General features: G+C 40.1%; 1 protein-coding gene across 5 annotated transcripts; it reads right to left on the reverse strand.

Moving 5' to 3' along the window:
- Positions 1-1,631: 1,631 nt before the first annotated feature.
- On the reverse strand, positions 1,632-24,658 carry SLC4A1AP (solute carrier family 4 member 1 adaptor protein). Of its 5 annotated transcripts, none has more exons than XM_017744866.1 (14): positions 24,650-24,658; positions 23,801-23,984; positions 22,973-23,095; positions 22,063-22,123; positions 21,057-21,196; positions 20,771-20,931; positions 20,150-20,219; positions 16,271-16,460; positions 15,340-15,451; positions 14,519-14,765; positions 13,680-13,754; positions 12,588-12,658; positions 10,353-10,425; positions 1,632-6,120 (listed from the first exon to the last, which is right to left on the reverse strand). In XM_017744866.1, exons 2-14 carry the CDS (start codon positions 23,889-23,891, stop codon positions 6,110-6,112), a joined length of 1,425 nt encoding a protein of 474 aa, XP_017600355.1. In that variant the 5' UTR covers positions 23,892-23,984; positions 24,650-24,658; the 3' UTR covers positions 1,632-6,109. The 5 variants fall into 5 exon arrangements, with proteins under 5 accessions (XP_017600355.1, XP_017600358.1, XP_008639970.2 ...); XM_008641748.2 differs by lacking the exon at positions 1,632-6,120 and adding an exon at positions 8,726-9,174; XM_017744869.1 differs by lacking the exon at positions 12,588-12,658.
- Positions 24,659-24,664: the final 6 nt, after the last annotated feature.

Genomic DNA, 24,664 nt, shown 5'->3' on the forward strand with positions numbered 1-24,664 from the left:
TGCTTGGAAAACCCCTGGCTGTGCCATGGGACTAAGTGAAATATCGTTTCCCAGCCTAATGGACAGATTGTTAAGTATATAATGATTTACCAGCTCTTTCACTGCAATAACTGTTCACACATTGTCTCTTTGCCTCTTTCACTGTTTTTATGATTCATGCTATTTAGTTGCCCAATTGACATTTCCAAAATGAGGTTTCTAAGCCCCAGACTTTCCTTCCTCCTCTCTCCCCTTTTCCTTTTGACAGTTTATAGGCCTGAGAGCAGCTTTTCCAATCATGATAATATCTTCATGTTTTGTTGACAAAAGGTCAACCTAGGAATAAGCCAAACTGGTTTTAGGAAAAATATTTGCTTATTTAGTAAGGGGATGTGTGTAGGAGATCAAATTTATGAGGGTGAAATTGAATCTGGTTATTTGAAGGATTCTGAAATAAAAGCCTCCCACACACTCAAAAGGGGAAGAACCAGACTTATAAATTGCTTTAGGCTGAAGCAGAATGTGGAAATAAACTATGTTTCTGTGCAAAAGGTAATAGATCCAAAGAAAGAACTAAAACCAGAGCTTAAGAGACAGCAGCCCGTTCACTCCCTCATGCACAGTGCTCATTTCACACTATCATTCCTTACAGAAGAAAGGTCATCATTTTCCGCAGTATCTGACCTTCCAGTTCCTCAGCATCCACCCTTATCCATTGGTTGAACACTTGCTCAGACTCAAAAAGGAAAGATCCAGTAGCTTAACTGATCATGTAGCCAGGTAATCTCTTCTGTAGGATGATTTCTCTGGTTTGACTTTAGATTATAGTTCTAAAACAGGTCTTGTACCCCTTCTCACGAGAATGGCCCAGGCCAGGAACCCTACTCAGTTCAGGAGTAATTTGCATGAACAGCATTGCTGAACATGTGTTTGGAGGGTCCTGTCCCAAAGATCTTCTCTCTTTTCCCTAAAAAGACTAGCTAACAGTGCAACAGGTTAAGTTACAGTTTTCCATGCAGAATATGAAGAAGGAATGTGCCACATACATGCATATATATGTATCTTCATATATTTTAAAAGTCTATGTGTGAATGTGCATACACATATGTATATACATATGTATGAATTAGAATCATTCAGGCTGGAAAACCCCTCTGGAGGTGATCATATTTAATCCCTGGAAAGACAGCCTAACCTGGTTGTTCAGGCCCTTGTCCAGTTAAGTGCTGAGCCCTTCCAGATGTGAAGAAATTTTCCTGATTGGAATTTTCTTTCCTGCACCTTGTGACTGCTGCCTCTGTCCTACCACTGTGCACCTCTGAGGACAGTCTGACATACACACGTATGAATACATCTGCAGACCCACACATGTACACATATAAACACACACACAAGGTTTCTTTTGTCCTTCCTCTGTGCATCCAAGGGATAACAAGCAAGTGGAGTCTTGCTCTGGCCCAGTGCAGCTATTCCTGTTTCTAGTAAACTCTGAGTGACTGTGGGGAGGATCTGGCATTTTCTTCCTTCTCCTGCTGTTGCACAGCTCCAGTTCCTTTGTATTATTTAGACACATGCCCCCCTCATGGCTTAGGACATGACATTTCTTTCCTCTTTAAGCATGATTATTACAAAACACAAATTGGAGCAAGAACTACAGTTAAATAAAACCTTCTTTAATGAAGTCCCATTGACACTGGATGCTTGTTAAAAAGTACAACAGAACATTAAGCAAGTCTTTGCAGCTATTAGAAAGGAAGACAAGCCATTAGTAAAAGAGTTCAACTGGTTTGGGTTAACGCTACTGTCATGCATGACACATTTTGACAATTTCTAGATAAAGAGGCAGGATACAACAATGAAATCCAATTTGCTGGAGATTTTATATTATTTTAAGACAAGATAACAATATTGTTTTTAGATACTCAGTATTGTTTGTAGATATTCTGCCTCTCTTTCTGTATGTAGCCACCACAGATCAGCACTACAGGACTGGAGATAAGCTATCATCAAATCCTGCTGGACAAAGGACTTGCTTGGGCATAGCTGCATATGTCTTGGGCTTAGAGCCATTAAGAAGAATGAGGCCAAACTCTCTCCCAGCACAGAGGCAAAAATGATGAAGCTGCTTGATTGTGAAATAATCTTCTTGCTGGGAAAGCTGCTTGGGATTTCATAGTTGTTCTGTCCCCAAACACACCACAGCTGGTGTGACCTAGCCTGTGAAAGGATGATTAGAGAGAAATATATGACTAGTGTTCACAGGCATGGAATCTATTTCTGATAGAGGTAAATGGAGATTAATCTATCTGTACCTGTGGAGCTCCCAGCCAATTTTCTTCCTAATTGATGTTAGAGGTTTTTTTATTCATGCTGTTCTCATTTTATAACATGAAGCAATCATACAGTCAGAGCTGTAACCTCTCACCATTATGCTTTACCCTAAGAAGACCACATCACATTTGTCTTTGGAGAACAACCAGGGCTTATTCCAAGAGGATTTTAGTTACCCCAGTGCCACAACAGCTAACTAGCGTAATTTTTTGGGCATAATAAAATTGTATCTCCTGCCCATTTGCTTTCAGGGGCCTATCTAAGTATATAGACAGCTTTTGTGTAGTAATTTGACGCATAGCTTAAATTCTGCCATTTTCTACACAAGAGAGATCCGGTCATCCTCCCCTCTCTCCCTCCCACTCCAAACACCAACCCCATCTCCAAGGGGAGGAGACATTTGGTTGCACCAGGCTAACAAAGATCTTTACAAAGGCCCTAAATGTACTGTCAGTGTCTTTCAGAGAGATCAGGGTTTTACTCACCGAGTACAGCTGCATTTCTGTGAAATTGGACACATTTTACTGCTGGATGTGTCGGGCAGGAAGAGGTAAATGCCATAGGGAAGTCAGAGATTGGGAGTGGGTCAGGGTGCAATCGTAGTAGCTGATTCTGCTTGGGCCAGAGCCTAAAATGTTTAATACTTGTCTGTGTGTTTTGAGCAGTTGAGGAGAATGTGCAGTGCATCAGTGCTTCACAACATGTCTCCTTGTCTGACTGCTTTGCAAGAGCAGATGACAGTTCTCAGGCAAATCTGCTAATTTGGAGGGAGAAAACAGTTTCATCTGTCTTGCAGCAAGACACCTGAGAAGCCAAGGGAGCTGTTTCAGGAGAAAGCACAGAGAAGGTCTGTGTACTTACAGCTGTGCTTTCAACACTGGAAAATAAATCATCTTTCCACCACAGACCCCATTATAGTTACCCTCACATGTAAGAGCAATTAGAATGTTACTGCCTTGCTGTCATGGAGCAGCCTGAATTGCTGTTTGAAGAGGTGTAATGGGAGTGGGGTGATTATTTGTGGTTGGGGAATAAGGGTATGAATGAGTGAGTTATGAGATTTCAGATAAATAATCCTCTGGCTTTTTGCAAAGAAGTGTCGTCCCACCCCATCACAAGCTGACAGCTCTGCCATTTCCTGCCTGAAGAAATTCATAAGAGCAAATCTCAACTCTTCCCTGACTCCTCTCTGATGAGGGACAAGAAGAAGGGAGAAATTTGGCAGCAGCTGTTTAGTGTTGTGCCACTTCATACTGCTGGCTCAGACCCCAGCAGCCTGCTCAGTTCTGCCCGAATGGCAAACACAGCTCCTGCCCAGGACAGCTGCCACAGTGGGAGCCAGCCCTTCCTGGCAGAGGTAAGGGCACAAAATGGAGCTAAACCCGATTTAGCCACACATACTGTCCACTTTGTTCTGTGCTAGAAGGACCCCCCAGAAAGAAAGATGTGACAGATTCCAAAGAAAAGGAGCAGCTAGGAGACAACTGTGTGTGTCCCCCTGCCCCACTCTACTTTCCCAAAAGAAAACAAACCCAAAAAATTGTTTCAGGTTCCACTGGGATTGGAGGCTCCTCTCAAAACTTTGAAATACAAATTCAGATTCAGTTTCTGCTTGATGGATGGAAAAAAATAATGGTTCAGGCTGGTTTCTGGTTAAGTTCAACTCCCAGCAGAACCACCTGTGCAACTCAAGAGCAGGACAAAAGTATGAAGGGGGTGTTTTGCTATATGGATAAGTAGAGTTGGGCTTGAGAATGAAGAGGAATAAAGAAAGAGGCTCAGCACAACGATGTCCTGTCCCATGGGAAACAATTAAGCTTGAACTGAATTCAATATACAGGAAAAGCAACAGCGGAACAGAGAAGCAGCAGTAGCAGCAAACAGTCTGGTGTGAGAAAGATACAAGATCAAGTTAAATCAGGAAAGCTATTGTGAAGGGATGGCTTCAAGAGGTATCTGCTAGTCCCGGGCTTCTGCATGAAAAGAAAATGATCAGAAGAAACTCTAAGAAGTCACTGGATAAATCTTTCCCTTTAGGAACTGCCCTTTTGGAGCAAACTCTGCTCTGCTTGTATTACACATGCCAGCTCTTAAAACCTTCCATGTGTATGAAGAGTTTTGATTCACATGAACATCGATTTTTGTCATTGCATTTAAGCCAAAGTACTGCACACACTGCCTATCAGCCATAGGTCAAGGCTTCAGCCTTGTATTATCATTGTATGCAGGGGTATAAACATGATCCATACAACAAGAGAACCTCTTTGCCTTGGGTCTTGGGGTGCTGGTGAGCCTTCTAATGAGCACCCTCATCATCGTCCAAACACCCTCATCACTTGGGCCAGCACAGGTGAGTTTTGATCTGCTGTTCCATGAGCCTAATCTCCATTAGATTTCCCTTGAGCAGTCACCTGCAGGTGGATTCATATCATATGCCATGCTTAGCCTACATATCTCATTTCTGGGTGTTACAAGAAACTGGATTAGAAACAGGTACTCAGCATAAACAGGTGAGCTGCTCAAAATGCCCTAAGACTGCAGTTTCAGCAGACTGCATCCAGCAAAAGAATAAACTTGAGTTTCAAGTGGTTTAACAGGTCAAAGCAGAGGAACAAAGTAATATATTCATGGTTGAAAGTGTGCATACACCTGCATATACATCCACACAGCTGCACAATCAACAAAACACTTCCACAATTTAAAAGCATAATTAAGCAAATCAGGCTGATATATAGGTATTTTCTTTGACTTAAAGAACATTTTTAGCGTCTTACCTCACATTCACTTCACTGAAAATGAAACTGAGAACTCTTAAGACAGCGTTTCATTTTCAGAATGTAAAAAAATAAACCTAAAAATGTCCCCCCATATCAAGTCTACAGCTATGCTGTGTATTCTGTACCTCAGAACAGCAGAATGTGATGCTACACAGGTATCAAAAATATATACTCTTTATGCATAGAACCGCAGCCAGCTGCCCAAACATTAGGTGCTCAAGGGCCTTAGGGCATTGATGCCTCATAAATTTGAGAGTATTTATTAGGTGAATACAGAACTGGAAGTTTTGTAGCAGTGGAAAGTAAGTATGATAATGAGGTAAACACATGTTCCAAAGAAAATACGAGCTAATCGTGCCCTCTGTGCAGGAGACAGCAGCTTTAAACAATCAATTTGGGAATGGTGGAGCAAGGCCTGCGAGCTGCTACAGGATGGGCAGCTCGTTAATGACATCTCTCTGTGTCCTGGAGATTTTTAGTGCTGTAAACCCAGTTTGACTGGGTTAACCAAATAGGCGTTCTGCTTCTTTGAATGCTTGGAGAATCTTATGAATACTCCTTTCTGTTCTAAAAAGTGGAGTGTTACATGTAGCTTCAGTTTTCCTTAGATAAGTAAGAGGAAGCATCCTTCAGGCACCATAACCACAGGTACCCGGGTACAGCCGGGATTCCTCCTTGGGTCGGAGGACACATCAGGTGGGGTGAGGTCTGTGCATCGTGAGCTCCATCTGGAGGTTGTTTGCTGTAATCTGTGCTTTCGGAAGAAATGGAGAGAAAATGCAGGAGTGCTGGGCCAAAGTCACCAAGTCATCTAGAAAAAAATGACCTTGCAAACCAGCAGGAAACCGCACATTTTTGCCGTGGAGTTAGTGCCAGATGCCCCATGGGATGAAGGAGTCCAAAGGAAAATTGAAGGTGAATGAGAGCTTAAGGAGACACGTGGACTTTAGTCAGCTGCTTAATGACACAAGTTTCAGGGCTGCGCTTCTCTAAGGCCAGAGGCTATAATGGCTGCTCCGCTGTCAGCCAGCTTCTGAAAGAAAAAACACGTCTGCAATTAATTACCCAGGGTATTAAACTGATGTGCAAGCAGAATTTTCATTTTCATAGACTCTTTACATTTTTTAGTCATGAAACTAGGCAGTCTTCCCTAAGTTGTGGGTGTCAAGGGCTACAAAAGTTATTTCCTCCATTTTTTTCAGCACTGTTTAAAATCAGAGTTACATAGGCCCTCTTCCACAAGGGGATTATTAGAGGGTGCACAGTGTGGTGCCTAAGGAAAAAAAAGCAATTCTTGACATGCACACAGACCATCAGGAGATCTTTGACTTGCAGGAAGAGCTGAGCTACTATTGCCAGCAAGATGTAAAAATTTGGAGGGAGGCCTGCAGATCATACAGAGAGATGATTATGGTGATGGCCTGTCACACAGTGGATGAGAAAGAAAGTGATGAAAAGGTGAAGCTTTATTGCTTTGTAGATCCCTTTCTGTGTAATATGGTGACCTCTACTCCCATGTCCATGTACTGGTTTATAGCTCTTATTGGAGGAAAAAGGTATTTGACAAATGACATACGTACCTGGCCCAAAAGGAGAATATTCAAACCTGTCATGCATTGCACAGCTGTTGGGTATCAAGTGAGAAACTGCTTCTGGGGTGGCAAAGTGATCAGCAATGGGAGGACAACAACTTTCAAATATAATGGGTGCTTTTTCCATGGTTTTATTGAATGCCACTATGAAAATGACTGGAACCATCCAGTGGGGACGACCTTTGGGTGTTCATGTTACACAATCAAATGAAAGATGGATGGCCTAACGAAAGCAGGGTTTACCATCAGATCCAGATGGGAGCACAAGTGAGCTGCTATGAAAAGAAACAGATGGGGAGCTCATGGTCTTATCCAGGACCAAACTGTCCAGGCCCTTATCCCCAGAGATGTGTTTTCTGGCAGCAGGTCAATGCCATTTGTCTGTACTACAAAGCAGCCCCTGATGAAAAGATACACTGACCACCTACTTTAGACTGGTAAAAATAAAGGTGTACTTACATGGGCTCTTTTCCCTAGTGCTTCTCATGAGCATAAATGGAAAATTATTATTTTCCCTGTCTGAAACCTGGCAGGCCTGCTGCTGATGAATAGAAGTCCCTTGCAGTTGCCTGGTATACCCTGGAACTGAACAAGGTTCTGGGGAAGGGCTACAGCTGTGAAACCCATGAGGTCTGGCATTTTGAATAGAGAGGCAACAGCCTTTCCTTGCATTACATAAAGATATGCCTCTGCCAGAAGCAGGAAGCTTTAGGCTGCCCAGCCTGGTGTGCACATGCAGACAAAACCCTGCTACATATGCTGAGGATTACAGGCAGAAAGATGCTGTTGTGTAGCTTGAGCTTGTTAAGTAAGGAGTTGTATGGTTATCCCTTCACCCCAGCTTCTAACGTGCCCTCCTGTGATTTGTCCATGAGGATGCAGCCACTGGCTGGTGGAAGCACACCAAAGGATGTGTGTCCTTCATTTGCAAGACTGCAATTTCTACAGTTTTCCTTGCCCCTGTATGGTTGTGCCTACAGCCATTTAAAACCTCAGACATCCTGCATGACCGTGCCTTTACCACAGCACAGGCTCTGGGACAATCCTGAGTCACCCAGGGGATTCTCCCAGACAAAGATTATTTATTTAGGTGAGCTGATGAGTGATGGCCGTGTTACTGAGCTGGAGGCTACAGCTCCCAAGTGCTGCTTAGAAATTCAAAGCTGGACTTGAACTGCAACAAACAGAAAAGATTCATTTTTCTGTCCGAGCCCAGAGGGGCTAGGCAAGGACAGGAAGGTCGGGCAGTGCTCCCAGGGTCCTGGCAGTCCCTTGCTGGCCTCCTTGCAGGACTCCATAGCCCTGGGGCACACTCCAGCTTACTCACACTCCCTTGGTCTCTTCAACTCCCCCCCACCCCAAAGAGGACTTGATGTGCAGGCTCAGAAGGTTGGGGAACATGGACTTGCCCTTTGCTTGTTTGATTACTTCCATTCACACTCCCATGAGGAGGCTGCCCTTGCTGGGGGGGGGAACTGCCTGCACCAATGGACCCTGGGGTACAGGGAAAACACTAGGAGCTTCCAAGAAGCTTCCACTAGTCACCTCTCTATAAAGATGCCTGTTTGCTCTTTGAACCTAACTTCATTTGTGTCTCGAACAATTTTTGATGGCAAAGAATTTCATAGCCTAATCACACAGACATTCAAAACGATATTAGTGATAAGCCAAGAGCAAGCATGCCTTGAACTGCACCAAGATGGCACTTTGCTCATGTTGCGACACGAGAAGAACACACTTCATTACAGGCTTTCCCAGGATATCCTTCCATCTTGTTTCTTCTGTTACTCCCTGACTCAAGATAAGCAGTGCCAGCCTCTTCAGTTCTTTGGCATTGCTGGACCTTTATAACATTGTACACTCACCATTTCCTGTCCACTCCATACCAGGTATTCCAACAGCTGCACGAGGAAGAAATGAAAACAATTTCCTTTGCAAAACAGAAATTTTTCTTTTTTCCATAGGAAAGGAAAAAAAAGTACCCTCAAGTTTTAAGTGGTGTTTACCATGACAGTATTTTCAAACAGCAGCCACAGAAACAAACCGTAGTGTTTCTTATTTTAATTGCATAAACCCAACATGAATAAATTTTATCAAGCCTGTAAGTATACAGATGTGTATTCTTTTAACATTTTTGTCTACTTTTATTTACAAAAGGAAAAATGAACCTACAGTTTCAAGCCAAACAAAAAAAAAAACAACAAACAAGGCTAAAAGTGAAAGAAGAGGCAGAAGAATGTGTGGGCTTTTACTTTAAAAAAGTATCTGGAAGACAAACAGAGGACACACATGGAGAGCTAAGAACCAGAGCAGCTGCTGATGCCCTTGAATTTGAAACAGCATTTGAAAACCCAAGTCTCTTATCCCTCACTTCACGTGTAGTTAAAGAGACCAAAGCAGAGAGTGTTCCTTCAAGCCTCAGATGTATTCTGGGGCACTGGACGCTTAATAGCCATATTTTTCATTGAGATGAGTCTTGCCATCACCACTTTGACCTAATGGACAAAGAGGAAGAGTTGCATTATTCCTTTATCCCCTCATCTAAGAGAAACGTGTATCCCTGTATGAAATAGTCTCTAGATAGCACCAGGCATACAAGCACAGAGGATAAAAAGGCTGCATATTGCAATGTATCTTTTGATTTACACTTACAGTTCATTTCAATTTTACTAAGTGTCAAGATTACATCAGGTACTCCTGGTTTTGTGGTTGTTTTGTTTGGGTTTTTTTTCTGGAGTCCTCATAATGACAGCTTAGAAGGAACATTTTACTATTTATTAGCAGGCAGAGATAGAAAACAGAGCTCCCTCTTATGGACACAGATTGCTTAACTATCCCAGATCAGACCTGAATCCAGTATTCTGTTCCTGTGGATTCATATGCCAGAGATGTGCAGTCTTTTCATTGAAGCATGATTCACTAAATTACAGTTTTCTTCAGTGAAATTTATTCTTATTTCTATAACCTTGCAACAGCCTTACAAAAATTATAGTAATGAATTTATGAAGTGAAGGCTAAGCTTTGAACTTACTCTGAAAACCTCAATGCATGAAAATGAGTTTTCTATTTTAGAGGAACTGAACATTCATTACCCTGTTTAAGAGTAACTTCACCTAGCTAAAAACACCCTGGAACTAAAAAAAAAAAAATGATTCAAGTTTAACATATGTTGGATGAGTGCATCAATTATTCAGTGCCTTCACCAAAGCATTATCAAGACTTTTCGCCAAAACAAATGTGTTTGTATTCCAATGTTTTTGCAAAAAACCTGCAAAGAAGCATTTTTGGATTTCACAGACTTCAGTGAAAACTGAGAATACTAAAATTGCTGGAGCATTTATCCCTAGGGAAGGTTTGAGCTTGTCTTTCAACTAGATCATCATACCACCATGTGTGAATGCAGTTAGCTCTCCGAGGTGTTACAAAACTGAAAAACAAACTTCAGGTGTATCTCTCCATTGCCATGAAGCTACTACAGATATGGTCTGTATTTCACTGCAGGACTTGCATGACCATACAACAAACATGGGGCATAATATGCCACAAAACGTCAGGTTCTGGGTGAAGTATTCCTGAATTAGCTTTTTCTCAAGGGTTTACAAGGACATCCTGACAACTTATTAGGAAGATTCCTGAGTTATGAGACTAAAACCAGTAAGGAAATGGTTGATACCTGCAGGAGGAATCCATATGCAGTAGTCTGGGTCATCATCTGGGTACTGTGAGGAAAAAAAAGGTTGTTGGACCTGCGAAGAGAGTGAAGATTTTTTAAGGTGCTGCACTCCTCCACCAATGTGTCACAGCCACTAAACCTCTCATTAATTCAGAGACAAATACTGAGAGGGTTATTTCTACAAGAGTCAGGGATGAAAACAGTAATACAAAAGAAACATCAAACCCTCAAAGAGACCCAGTTCATTTCTATTAGTCACAGACTAGCAGAAATGCTGGTTAGCAGGGACCTCTGGAGGCCATCCAGCCCAATTTCCCCCTCAAAACAGAACCTGTTCACTTCAGGACAGTATAAACCTAATGTTTGGTGGTATCATTTGACATAGGATTTCTTTATGCAGGGGAAGGCTTTAGAGTAGGATTTTCAATAAGTGCTTTACTGATTTCAATGCACAATGCCACTGAAAACTTAGGGTTTAAGGTGACTTTCAAACTGGAATTTATAAAAGTTCAGCTGTTATATAAGGACAGCTTGGTTTTCAAAAAGAAAAGAATTTTTTCAGGTCTCACTGGCGTCTTGAAATGTTAAAGCAAACCAAAACAGGTCACTTGCAATGCAGTTGTTGACATAGCAGTATCTGTTTGTCCCTAGATTTTTAAGTTTTGCCACATCAGCATCATTTTCTCAACAACTTCTGTTTTCAACAACTACAGGTAAAAAAATCATACAACTGTAGAGTGCAAGACTTAAAAGCTCAGAATAACGCCAAGTTACTCAGCACTGATTTGCATTACTCTGTAGTATCATTACACAGTCTCAAGTTATGCAGTTGAAGCAAATTTTCATTCCCTCAAAAACTTTTCTTCCCCAAATTAACATCTAAAACAGCTTTTTTAGAAGACTAATGTTTTCCAAAACATGAGACTGCAGAGTTGCACAGCTTTTAAATCTGGCTTGTGAACAATCACTTGAAAATTGTTTTTCCAGTTTTACATGATTCAAAGTTATTGAAATATTACAAAAAAAAGAAAAAGCTGACTTCTGGTTGATACTTTCCATGCAAGATCTGAGCCCAAAGGCAGAGACAGCATGTGGAAAAAGTGATTTGTGATGGGAGAAGGAATACATCTAATACATCTGGCATTTGGAGAATGCTCAGTGTTAGAGCAAACTCTCTGCTGATGAGAGGTGCTGACTTGACTGCCTCAGCATGAAAAACTGCCTTGTCCTCCCATATTCATAAAAGTGGTAAAAATTGAGCTTTACCACTATAAATATACTCTTGATTTCTCTAGCATCTTTAGCAAGGCCAGCAACAAAAGACAGTTCTGAGGACTGTGCCTACCCAATCCCTGGGTCCTCTGCCAGGACTAACAAGGCAGCAGTCAGCACACACAGGATGCAGGGAACTGAGGTTCAGTAAGTGCTGCAGGGCTAAAATTAGATGGTCCCTACAAAGAAACTGCCCCAGTGGTCAGAACTCATGGTCCACCAAGTAGAGTCATCTCCTCTGATTGCAGTCAGCAGAAGGATGGGATAGCAGTCAGCAGAAGGGTGGGATGCCCTCTAAAGAGAAGAGCCTCACAATAATCATTAGGCTGTCAGAGAAGATCCTTCCCAGCTCCAGGAAGGAGACAACTGACTGAGTCCCAAAATCTGCAAAGCTCATATATTTTACATTTTAATACAAATCTTATGCACAGGAGAAACATTACCTGGTACATCCACTCAAATTCAGTGACAACTTGGTTGCAAAAGACATTAATCTCTTAGACTCATCTCTTTTCCCATCTTACAGAGAAGGATGAGGTTTGATACAGACTAACTGCAGCTTTAGTACAGAGTGTTCTGTGTAAGCCAATATGTATTTCCCAGGCTACTCTCCAAGGAAAACTTTGCATTGACATTTCAAAGCCTGGAGAGAACCTATGTGCTATAACACTTGTGATACCGGAGAAGCAGCAATTAGTAAGTGCCAAGTGAAAAGGTGAAAAAAATAACTTTTGTGATTGAACAGAGAACCTCTAGCATGTCTGAAATGCTGTGCTTTGCCTTTTCAAAGACTCCACAATCTGTGTTCAATAGCAGAATATAGTTCTACATTTGGGTCTTAGTCAAGCAGAGAATCACTATTATCACCAAGTTAGAGTCCATCAAATTGTTACTATTTCACTAAAAAAAAGGCCTAGAAATTATTTTCTCTCAAGCTGCAGGAGTCATAGTGTCATAACTGACCTTGCTTGAGCTATGGACTTTCTTAACTTTCTCAGATGTCTCTTCAGGTTCCTTATTTACTACCTTGGATGCTGGGAAGAAAGCAGATTTGTTTTATGACACAGCACAAATGACCAATTCTACAGAAATGAACTTACAGGAAGTTCACATAAAAATTAATACTTCCATAAGGAAATCCAAGATATCTCACTGCACCACAATTCATACTTAAGAAAAATATTGCTGCACATCTTACTGTTTTTCCTAGATTTAACTTATGTTAAATACACTGTCAGTCATGTAACTGAATGCAGTTTAGTAAGATCCTCTACTAGTGATTCTGTAATGTTAACTTTAGTTAATGGCAGATGTTTATTTTCTAAAAGACACTATCTGTAATCCCTGCAGTGATTGATTTAGAAAGGAACGAGTAGGAAATGTGCAGGACTAATTTGCTTTAAAAAAAACCCAACAAAACAAACACCAAACTTCAGAGTTGATGGGTGAGAAGAATTCTTTGGTTTTCTTCCACTTCGTCTCTGAAATATTGATACTCTCATGGCTTAAGTGTATGGGTGAGATGATGAGGATAGATTCTTAGGAGTCTGAGTTATGAAAAAATAGAAAGGTCTTAAAAATCTCCACCATGTACACCCAACATTCTTCATTTTGAAGCTCTGATATTTGTGCATACATGCAGAGGCATCATCAAGGTCACTAGCAGACTATTACCTAATGTGTTATGTAGCATTTGTCACTTTATAAAAGGAAGTTCTGTCCTCCTGTAGTGTTAAGAGCTACTGCAAAAGAATAAGGGAGTAAAAAGCATCATCATATTCTCCTAAATTAATTCTTGTTCTCACACTGTTTTTTTTAAAACAAAGGATCTCAAAGCAATTAATGACTATGAAAAGCAAGGAGAACTGTAGTGGAAGTGATTTGTCTTTACCATACACTTACCACTTCCCAAGCAAAACACAATCTTTCAGTTCAATTCTAGATTCTTTAGGCTCTAGATTAGGCTCAGTTTCCTTTGACCCACATTAGACAGTAAGCCCTTTAGTCAGTTTCTAAACCCACATGGTACAAAATGGTCTGTATTGTACTGTTCACCTTGGGATTTCTCTTGTGAGGGTCCTGTCTGAGATTCATTCCTCAGTACCTTTGGCTCAGGCAGAAAATCAACGCCTGTAACAGAAAAAAGAAAGAGCTCGGTGGGCACTGCAGTAACTTGAATGAGCAGATTGCATCCCTGAGACCAAGTGCAGAAGGGAACTCTTTGCTGCATTTGTCTCAGGGAGAACTCTCAAAAGTCTTCCCAATTATTTCATCCACCAAGTCCATTGCAATACAATAAAGAAAATTCTGTGATCTGTTAGAACACTTTTCAGCAGCAACCTGTCCAGCATTAAGCCAAGAAGCTAGACCTAGCTTTCTGTTATCAAAAATATTGTTCAATGAGAAACATCATTACTCAGTTTTCAAATGCATCAGGCTGATACAGAAAAGGAGGGATTGGAGATACCTCAAAGATACCTTTCCATTACCACTTTTGAAATTGTTTTACCTCCTTACAAATGGATCTGAAGTTTTGCACAGACATTTGTTTTCTTATTATGTCACTTTTACTGCCAACAAAACATTGCAGTTGTTTTCATTTGGAGAATCAATTTAATGGAAACAGGGCTTAACAAAATAGGACTTTCTTACATCCAGGAGATTTACTCTATTTTACCAAAAAGCATGAAACACTGACTGCCAAGCAGAGTTTCAGCTAGAACCATGTGATACTCAGCTGCTGCCACACAGACTCTGAACTCATGGCAAAAAAACTATGGAAAAGAAACAGGCTGGAGAACCTGTGACTCAAACATCTGATTCACATAGCTCTTAAAAAATCAGCAGTAACAGACTCATCTTCATTACTGAAAAAATCAGAAACAACAGTTTACCATCCTGAAGGGATTCTAGATTCTTGTTATTGCAAGGAGAGCCATCAGGAGCAAGACTTTCTTTTCCTGTTTCTTTCTCTGTTGTCATTTTAATTTCCAGGTTTGATACTCTGCTGTTTACCGCATCTGCTTCTTGCTGCTCTTCCATTTCTTCCTCTTCCTCCTCCTCCTCCTCCTCCTCCTCCGGTCCATCATCTTTTGTTTTTAACAAGCTTTCAGGGATGTCTGGACGCTTAACAGGCAACTTCTGCAAGACAAAGACTTGTGCATCAGTGCCAAGAAAGAGGCAGCTGTCACAGATACTCATTACAGGAGAAAGCACACACACTACTGTCAGAGACAGCTGGTAAGGAAACACTCTCAGGATGACAAATAGTTAGGTTTTAAGGAAAAGTTATTCGTAGAGATGGAAGATGAAAAAATACATCCAGACCATAAACAAGAAGTACAGTCTTTTCATAAGAGGGACACTGGAAACTGAATCAATTGTGGATGTGATCCTGGTTATCAAGACAGAGAACAAGAAAAGGACCAGCTGTTGAAGTAGAGCACTGGTTCAACCTGATGCCCTCAGACTGTCTCTATTTGTCCACTGCCTTTTGACCACAGCTGTGCCCCAGGAAACTGGCTGTACAAGGACACAGAATGGCAACTGCTCCAACACCACTGCTCCTTGTCCCTGCCCCTCCCACTGCCACAGGCTGCATCTCCATGCTATTTCCATGTGTGTGAGAAGACACAGTTGCCACCTACAGCCTCCACAGCCTGAGAAGGTGTCCCACAAACAGCCACTGACTTGCAACACTTGAAGTCCAACTTACCCCTAGGCTTCCAGTTTTCAGTTTGAATTTGCTCCCCCCTTTCATTGCACCGAAGAGAGGCAGGTTCATCTTTTTAGGCTTGTTCTCTGCATTCAGACTGTAACTCCCACCCCTAATAAGAATTAGACACAAAGGAAAACAGTATACAAAGTATCAAACAAATCTTATGTAGACAAATGTGAAAAAAAAGTCTGCCTATGAGAAGTGGATATACAAAAAATCTTTTTATTTCTCTTCCACTTGCACCATCCAAGGAGGAAGCCGCAAGAGAGGACTCCTCCATCCTACATATATGTTGTAGGATCCAGATATGTGCCGTAACAGGAAGCAAAAAATAAACAAGGAGAAAACCCTCTGTATCACACAGACTCCCTTAAATTCAACTGCATGCATACATACACACATATTTATATATAAAACCACATTTGGAGGCCAAACCTCAATTTAAACGAATTAAGTAATTAACCTCTAATCAAGCTGCCGTTAGCAAATAATGAACCCAGCACACACCCTCTCAAACTGCAGTGGTGCTGCTAGGCAGTAGTTGAACAGCCACTACATTTGACTTCCAAATACATTTCACAGAGTGAAAGTGGGTTTCATGTTGTATATAATACCTGTAAAATTCTTCAGTTCCTTTTGGATGAAGGTTGGGAAAAAAGTTAAAGAAGCTAACACTATGCTTCCAGTCCCTTACCCGTGTCATCCTGCCAGCTTGGGCTGGTCTTACTCCAGTGTTGTGCATTCCCCTCAGCCATGGATGCTGCAATAGCCCAGAGGCACAGCAGTTCCTTAAAGAGATGAGCCAGGTAGTCTGGAAGGCTGTCCTGCTTTTGTGATTGGAAAGCTGTCTATTTACTGGGCTTCCACAGCTGCCCATGGATAACAATAAAGGGAAAAGGAATCGTTTTATGTTTTCACCAAGACTTACTGGGGCTTCAGCTCAGGCAGTTCTGCAGGCTTGACAAGCTTTATTAACCCTTTCAGTCTCTGCTGCTCTTTCTTCAGTTCAAACGACCGCAAGTGAAGCTTCTTTCGTGCCACGCTATCTAAGGTGCCTCCTGATTTTATTTCGGTCATGAATTCATCCAAGGAATCTTGAGCTGCTGGATGGGACTGGACTAGGCAAGATAAAGGGGAGAGACATAATGTTATGGTGGGGAGATAAGAACTGTAGCCATCAGGTCCTGCCTTTAGAGAATAAGGTACACAGGAACAACTATCCTCTCAGTGAGTTTCTGTTGAATAGTGAAATAACGGAGGTTGTTAGGCCTGGAAAGATGAAAGCATTTCTCCAACAAAAGCCTGAAAGGAAACTTTAATTCACTTACCTAACAAGGCCTCTTTTAAAACTGAATGTTTCTTTGTGAGCATTATTCCTGGTTGTACATCTCACTTCTAGATCTGCTCTCCCTGAAAAGGTGGCTTAGGGGTTTTTTTGTAGTCACAAAGTTAAATAATCTCAGTCACAAGAAAACCTACACCACTGCATAGGGAATCCGATTTTGACTTTCCTGGAATATTTATGTCATAACATTTGCAAAGTTCAAAATCAATCAACGCCACCTTCTACCCCTGAAAAGGTGCATACAAAACCAATTTAACGCATTAGGCCAATCACACAGAACTTACCTTTGTTGTGACTAGATTTTCTGCAAGAAAACTGCTTTGAACTTGAAAAAGAATAATGACAGTCTTCCTACTCCAATTAATTTCAAAATATTAATAATTTTTTGCATATTTGACTAATTAAAATAAAACTCAGGAGGTAAAACTAAATCTCTAATGACTAAGAAAAATAAATACAGACTTCTAACACCTGGATTTAAAATAACCAAACAAAAAGATCCAGAAAAGTGCCTTTCTTTGGCTTGAACAGTGCTTCAGAAGTTGTTATATGGTATTCAAAGATAACCTGGAGGCAAACAAAGAAGAATGTTCTTGCCAGAATTTTAACAAGTCTTTTGACAGATAGTTTTCTGCCTTTTAATATTAAATGAAAAGTGGCAAATCCAATATGTATTTTCTGCCTTATAAGTGTTTTTGTATAAATGCACAAGCGTAATTATTTGATCACTGAGTTATTTTCAGTTCAGCTTGAGTTAATTAAGTAGCACTTGAAATTTTAAATTCATAAAAATAAAACAGACTAAGTTATTCTAAAGAGTACACATTTGAGCACTTTTACAAGACTTAAATAATTAGAGGAAAGTCTAATAAGATTTATGCTCATAAATTGATTCAATTGAAAAGGATAGTTCTGATGTAAAACAAAACAGAGTTTACCACTTGAAAAGACATGAAAGCCGTAACAGTAACTGTTCAAAGATATACAGAATTAACAGGCTTCAAAAGATAAGAAACAGTTGTAGTATCCACCTCCATGCAAGCATAAATGATGACAAAACATGTCATAAAAGAAATTCTGATAGAAATACTCTTGTTTTTCATAACAACTATTAATACGAACCAAGATAAAAACCAACAATGAAAAGGTATTGTTAACAATCAGTCTGAACCTCCTTGCACGCAGGAGCGGAGCAGAATGATAATTTGATTTAAACATCAAATTACAAAGATGTGGTTTAGTGAGTAGTCATATTATTCAGAACAATTACAGCTCCACAATTCAATTCAGAGCTCACTGCTGTACAGCACAGCCGTGTAAGTGCTTCGGTCAGAGAGTGATGCTGAGGGAGTCAGATCGCCCCTTCTTGCAAATCGGATTCTCTGCTCGATTCCACCAACAGGGCCTAATACCAGCTAGTTCAGCTTGCAGAGTTAGTCAGCATTCCTGATCTGTTGCAGCAGTTTTCTACACTATTGAAGTAAAATCTGACATTAGTATGAGGTGAATCAATCATGTCTATTATACTTCATATCCCAGTGACAAAAAGCTTATTGGTATTTTTTCCTGAACAGGCAACCAAAGATGAGACTGAAGAGCTCCATATATTTGATCTGCATTCAGCAGCATCAGTGAATGAGAGATACCAAGTCAGTCTATCAGTAATTAGTTCTGAAGAACCCCAGGGAACAATTTGTGAATTTCGACTGAGATTTTTTTAGACAACTACTTAATTCCTCCAAGTGTTTGGTAAGAGGTGTAGCAATTTAGCCTGTCATTCACTCACTGGTGTCTCTACACTCTTGTCCTTAGGCTCCAAATAATCATTTAGAGCAAACAAAAGTGCATTAAGGTTTCAGAACTGTATGTAATGCAGCAGCTTTGCTGGATAGCTCATGACATTGGTAAGAATGTTCCATGGTCAATAACCCTGCTCCTGGCTTTCTCAACATCTGTGATTAACCTAAAGCATTCAAATAAGAGAAAACCCAAGGATCTAGAAAACACCCAAACAAAGCAGATGATTGATGCAATATTTGCTATGTTTGTTTTATCCTGGTCTAGTTCTAGGGAATTCCCATCCAATACTGAATGATTCTGTACTTCAATAAGTGCCAAGAATGCACTTTATTTCACAGCTCTGAACTAGTTGTGTAACCACCTGCAACTTACAAAAGTACGTGTATTGGGTTTGCATGGCCAGGTTTTGGTGAGGAGGGGGCCTGCAGCACTACATGGTATTAGCAGAAGTATAAAACTGGACTGACTCTCCCTTCACCCAGCCTCTACTACAATATAATTCAACAGTCTTGTTGAGAAACAGTATCAGTAGAAACAAAGGTATCAGAACATAGGAAAGCTTGGAATTACACCTCTCAGGCAGTCTAAGCATTAGCTTCTTTTGCTAGTTAATTGACAACTACTTATCAAAAGTATAAGGCTGAAAACAATTGCTTCAAACACACTGAACATCAGTTAGAATGCCTGGTGGAACGGTAGTGCTCTTTGAACAGGGATCTGGTATAATCAGTCACCAACAAAAGTGCTGATACAAATTAGTTTTGGTGTGGACCTGAATAACTAGAATGAAACACAACCATATAATGCACAGAAGATAGCCCAGCTGTCACATTGCTAGGCTTCTTGGACAGAAACTTCTGACAAACTAATGCTGCAACCTTTATTAATGCCAACTCTTTTAAAAAGGTTTTTCTGTGAAGACCCAGCCTAAACACATTTCCTTACTGCCTTCCTTTTACTCCACAAGACATCATCAGTAACAGAAAGCAAAATGCAGCTATTGGTATAGTTTGCTTTTAAACCTAACTCACCAACAGATACAATCACTGCTCTGGAAAGGCTCTGCCTTTAGAAACAAAGGCATAATCCTAGAACCTGAATGGCACCCGCATGTACTGGCATGTACACTCAACATACGGGTTAAGTGTCAACTGCTTTGTCTCCACATTTCTCTCTTCCCGCTTTTCCATTTCACAGTGTGTTTACAATTAGAGAAGTGAAAGAAAATATATTACCTCTTCTGAAAGTTTTTTCCTCTTCCCTTATAAATGTTTTTTTAAGGAGTGGAAAAAACAGCATTCCTCAAACTGGGTCACTTTCAGCAATATGGGGAGATAAACAGTAATAATACTCACCCTCTTAGAACTCCAGAAGCTTGTACACTTGCCACCTTACTTTAACTTAGATGTTGCTTGCTTTGGAAAAAGCTGCAGTCATTAGCAAGTGACTATAAACAGAGTACATAAACTATTGAATGAAGATTGTAAGAATTCTCTCGAGCTAACTCAGTGACCTCCAAACCTTCCTATCCCTTTGTGAAAGTGGACACTGAAAAAAAAACCCAAATCACAAACCTTTGAAAAGAGAAATCCCTAAGATAACTTTAAGCTCTGTATTTTTCTTTATGGAAAGCACTATGATGAAATAAACTTCACACCTTACCCTTCCCTGAAACCTTCAGCTTCTCTGTTATCTCGGAAAGCTCATTTTCTGCTTCTTTTAGCTTTGTGACCTATGAGAGAACAACATGCTTAGAAGACTTTATCTTGTTAAAATCTCATTTTAACAGTTATTCAAATACCCCATCAAATTACTTCCACTTTTCTACTTCTAAGCTTTGACCAGGACTTTCTGGGCTGAAAAAAATTAGAAGTCTAGATTGTTCCTAAACAACTTATTCATTCCTTGACATAGAAAATTATTTAAACAGTTCCTGAAACATGAAAGTATGCATAATTCTTCTGCAGCAGTGTTACACCACCACTGTACCCTCCAACCCCTCCTATCCCTCACACCCTATTGTCTTTGTAGGACTTAATAGTTGTCATATGCCTGTCAATCCAGGATTCTTATTCTTTGAAGCAGAATGAGATATTTCTTTGGGATGTGTCCTGTGGACTTAAAAGTTTGGAATTATTTTCCGATGATTTAAAACTAAGTTAAAAGTATCCTGTTCTGGCATTTCATTCACCCACTGCCATGATCCACTACAATTTCTTCTTATTCATAATATAATACAGGCATGAGAGAGTAACCCCAACATGTCATAATAATTATTCTTACCAGGGAGTCGTAAGTCTCTGGTTTTTCTTCTATTTTACCAGCTTTCTTCATTCTGTTCAGTCGTTTCTTTTCCACAGCACCAGTTCGATCGAGGAAGGTGTCATCATCACTGTCGTAAAAATCCTCATCTTCCCAGTTCTTTGATTTCCTTTTTCGGGATACTGAGAAAGGCATGGGAGAAGGCAAGAAACAAAATGATTTGCATACCACTCAGTAATAAAGCAAATTCAAGATAGCAATCTCAAATCCCTAATTTAGGGCATTTAGAAGGATCACAGTTATTCACCTGCTTCTTGCCTCAGTACTCCTCGAGCATCGAGCAGCCTGCAAGCTTCCAGTGCACACTGTATCATTGCTTCCTTCTTTTTTCCTGAATGGAGAACCTCTGCCACCAGCTGCTTCCCTGATGCATCATCCACAGGCAACCTGTTCAGTTTGAAGGATCAGAGAACAGCTCACATACAAGGAGCTTTTCAGGGATGCTACTCAGGTATTTTACAATGGCATTGTTCTTCCCATTTCATTTTAATCTTTTTTTGTGTTAAATATTTCCACTTTTCATTTCATACAGAACCAATCAAAACACAAGCATGATTTCCTAGTCATGCAAGTAAATTTGTGTTTCACTAGTCCAAACAATAATTTTTCTTCTATTTATTCCATTGGAAATACAGAAAGTTAAAAGGTTAAATGTCAGTCCCTGAATAATTTTAAGTACAGGTATCTTGTACCCATATAACATGAGTAACAAATAGTTTCCATGCTGAAGCAAAGGACTTTTAAGCAGTACAATCATTACCATGTTGAGGCTTGTTGACTTAATTTCCACCTCACCTTCTCCTGCCTTATGAAAGAATGACATTAGTGGCCTCTATCAGGAACCCATCAAAAACTGTCTTATACCATACAGGAACTGAAATTGGGCACACAGAATTAAGTTTGGGTTTTTTTTTGATCTTCCCCAATAGGAATTCAAAGAGATTGTTTCCTAGTTTCTTCTCTTGTATTTCAATTGCTTTTCACATATTGCTCTAAACAAGGGGAGTTGAAAAAACCTAGACTCTTGCTTTCCCAATTTTCATCCCTTAGGAAAACCAAATCCTGTCAGAACAGAAAGGAGTGCAGACACTGAACTAGGCACTGATCCTTGGACTTTTTTCTCAGTATCAGGGCTTAGGTCTAATTCTAGCTGGCCTCCTTGCCAAGTGTGACACAAGTAGTAATTCCTTCAGCTTTTGTTTGCAAATTCAACAGTCAACTTCCATGTACCAAAGGAATGGAGATGTACATACTTGATCCTGCATAGCCAGCTGTTATGTCCACGATCATCATATTCATATTCTAACTCTTCTCCTGCAGAAGAAAAGAAAGTTGACATAGTAACCAAACTTGAAATAAGCAGGAATAATCTTTACAGCAGAGAAGAATGTCATGGAACTTTCGTGTAAACAAAAGGGATAAAAAGCTCTTGTTACATATCATGATTTTGCCTTACTTATTTTTTTTTTAAGTCATGGGATCTTCATTTGGTGTGCTCATTTGGGGTTTTTTTTTCAAAATCAAGGCTCTTTAAGATCAAAAAATCTCTAAGTGGCCTGTTTAGGAACACATAGTTCAAAGAAAAAAACAATCTTGTCTCTGTATGTATTAAAGTAAATGACGCTGAAGCAACAATCTGAATTCATAGATATTGTTCGTCTTGAAGATTGACTTTTCACTTCAGCAAGTAAGTGACTATTTTTTAAGTTTCACTAGCAACCACTGAAACTTTAGATCACTTAGTTATTGCCTTTTGTCTTTTTAATAGTTTCCCATTTTACAATTATACACAATTACAGCCATCTCCAAAGCAAAGAGTCTGGAAATTGGGTTTTAATTTTTCAACATAGCTTCAAAGCATGGGTGAAGTCTGAGTGTCAGTCCAGAGGAATACAACGTACTCACTGCAATTCCCAGTTTAGGAATTAGTAACTAAGTCTCAGATACACAATGGTGAGCCAGGTTTTAATAAAAAAAACCAAAGCAAACCACTACAAATCCCCACCAAAACCTGATGAAACAAAAAATGTTACCCACAATGTAACAGAAAGGTTTTGCTCCCACATCACACCTTAAATCCCCCTGCAAAAATAAGCAACAAAATAACAGTTTGCTAAGTAGAAGAGAATCACATTTAATAATAATAAAAAAGAAATAAATTACCTTCTCTATCAAAAAAGCCCTGTAGGGCCTTCCTAGGATCTTTCACATAAAAGGCATCTTGAACATCCTGAAAATCAATAGCAATAGGGTTTTCTTCAACCTCATCGTCCTCAGCATCCTCACCTAGAAGACATACAAAGTGCAAAAAAACCGCATGGAACATCAGAAAGAGAACACCAGTATATTTCAACAATTCAAAGCATTCATTTGAAAGAAGTAGCAGCTGTCACAAAATTACTAAAATTACTTCCCTTAACTTTATTATTTCTGTATGCAATCAAAAAAGATCCCTTTTTTTGCTATTAGTCATTCCAACATATGATAGTTTTTCAGATTCATGTCAGTTTCAGCACTTTCAAAGGTTTATGAGCTTACACATTTTCATTCGAAAAAACCAACTCACTTTGTTGCAAAAAGCTCATTAATTACAATTTATCTAGCTTTAATATGAGGGTTTCCTGTTTAAATGTAAAGACATCCTGCATAGAAGTCTCAAGCAGTTAAATTGCACCTCTTGGGCAAAAGTGTGGACATCATCACAAGAACAAACCAAACAGCATTAATTAAACTCTAAGTTTCATGGCCTTTTATAGGCATAGGCAAATGACCTCCTCCTGTTTAAAAGGAGCTCCTGTTTAAAACGAGCTCACCAGATGTTAGCTTGTCACATACCTTTCTTTTTAACAGCAAAAGGATTAATTTGTACCCAAAAATTTTGACTGGATTGTGACTCTTGGCAGCCAGTTGAAATATCAACCTTAATATTCAGAGAAAACTGGCTTACAGATCTTCTAATGCATATCAGTCAATAGATACATCATCACTTACCCATTCCCCACGAGCAGCTCATATCACTATTCTGACTCCTTTCACTTCTCTCCTCTTTCTCATCTTCCTCATCAGAATCCTCTCCCAACATTGTCTTTTCTAATTTTGCTTGCTGCTGCTTGCGCAGGGCCTTCAGCTCAGTCACAGTTAGTTCTGACTCAGACTCCTGATCCTCTTTGGGTCCCTAAGTCCAAACCGAAAATTAGCAGAAGTGTTTTTAAAAACCCCCAAACAAGTATTTCCAACACACATGCAAATTACATATAATAACATAAACACGTCATTACACTGCTCTTCAAAAAGTGGAATTATTAGACCATTAGTTATGGTTTGCATTCCAAAATATATTAGTTTTAACGGCATTTTCAAAAGCAGGGAAGGAAGAAATAAGCATTATTATGTACTTGTAGTCAGATCCATCTCACATATAACTGTAATTTGAAGGCTGAAGGCAAAAATTCCGGTCAGAACTGCCCAGGTGAATTTGAGGAATGAGCAGCTTCTGAAGTGCGTGTACAGCACACGATGTGCTGTCAAAGTTCCTACTAATAAGCGCTCCCCTTGTTCACAAAGAAATACTACTTCTTTACTTTAGTGGGGCATCATAGCGACAGAAAGACATTCCTAACACATCACACTGTTGGAGAAAAATGCCTTTCACACTCACTGTGCATCAGCAGAAACCCGCAACCCCACACCTCGCTGCAGAGCCGGCAGCAGATACCCACAGCTTTTCACCCAGTAAAACAACCCCCCGATGGAGTCGGTAAATTCCTGAGCCTGATCCGGGCCAGCCTTTACCATCCCCGCACACACTCCGGAGCCGCCCGACCCCGAGCCCCGACCCACCTGCAGGAGGAAGAG

This window comes from Corvus brachyrhynchos, unplaced genomic scaffold, assembly GCF_000691975.1.
Source record: "Corvus brachyrhynchos isolate BGI_N302 unplaced genomic scaffold, ASM69197v1 scaffold258, whole genome shotgun sequence".
Classification (NCBI taxonomy): domain Eukaryota; kingdom Metazoa; phylum Chordata; class Aves; order Passeriformes; family Corvidae; genus Corvus; species Corvus brachyrhynchos.

Coding starts and splice junctions, on each gene's coding strand:
- SLC4A1AP (XM_008641748.2), bottom strand. CDS start 23,891: ATGTTGGGAGAGGATTCTGATGAGGAAGATGAGAAAGAGGAGAGAAGT. Junction 16,461..20,149: donor GCTGAAGGTTTCAGGGAAGG/GTAAGGTGTGAA, acceptor TATCTTGCCTAG/TCCAGTCCCATCCAGCAGCT. Junction 15,452..16,270: donor CTGCCTGAGCTGAAGCCCCA/GTAAGTCTTGGT, acceptor AATTCTTATTAG/GGGTGGGAGTTACAGTCTGA.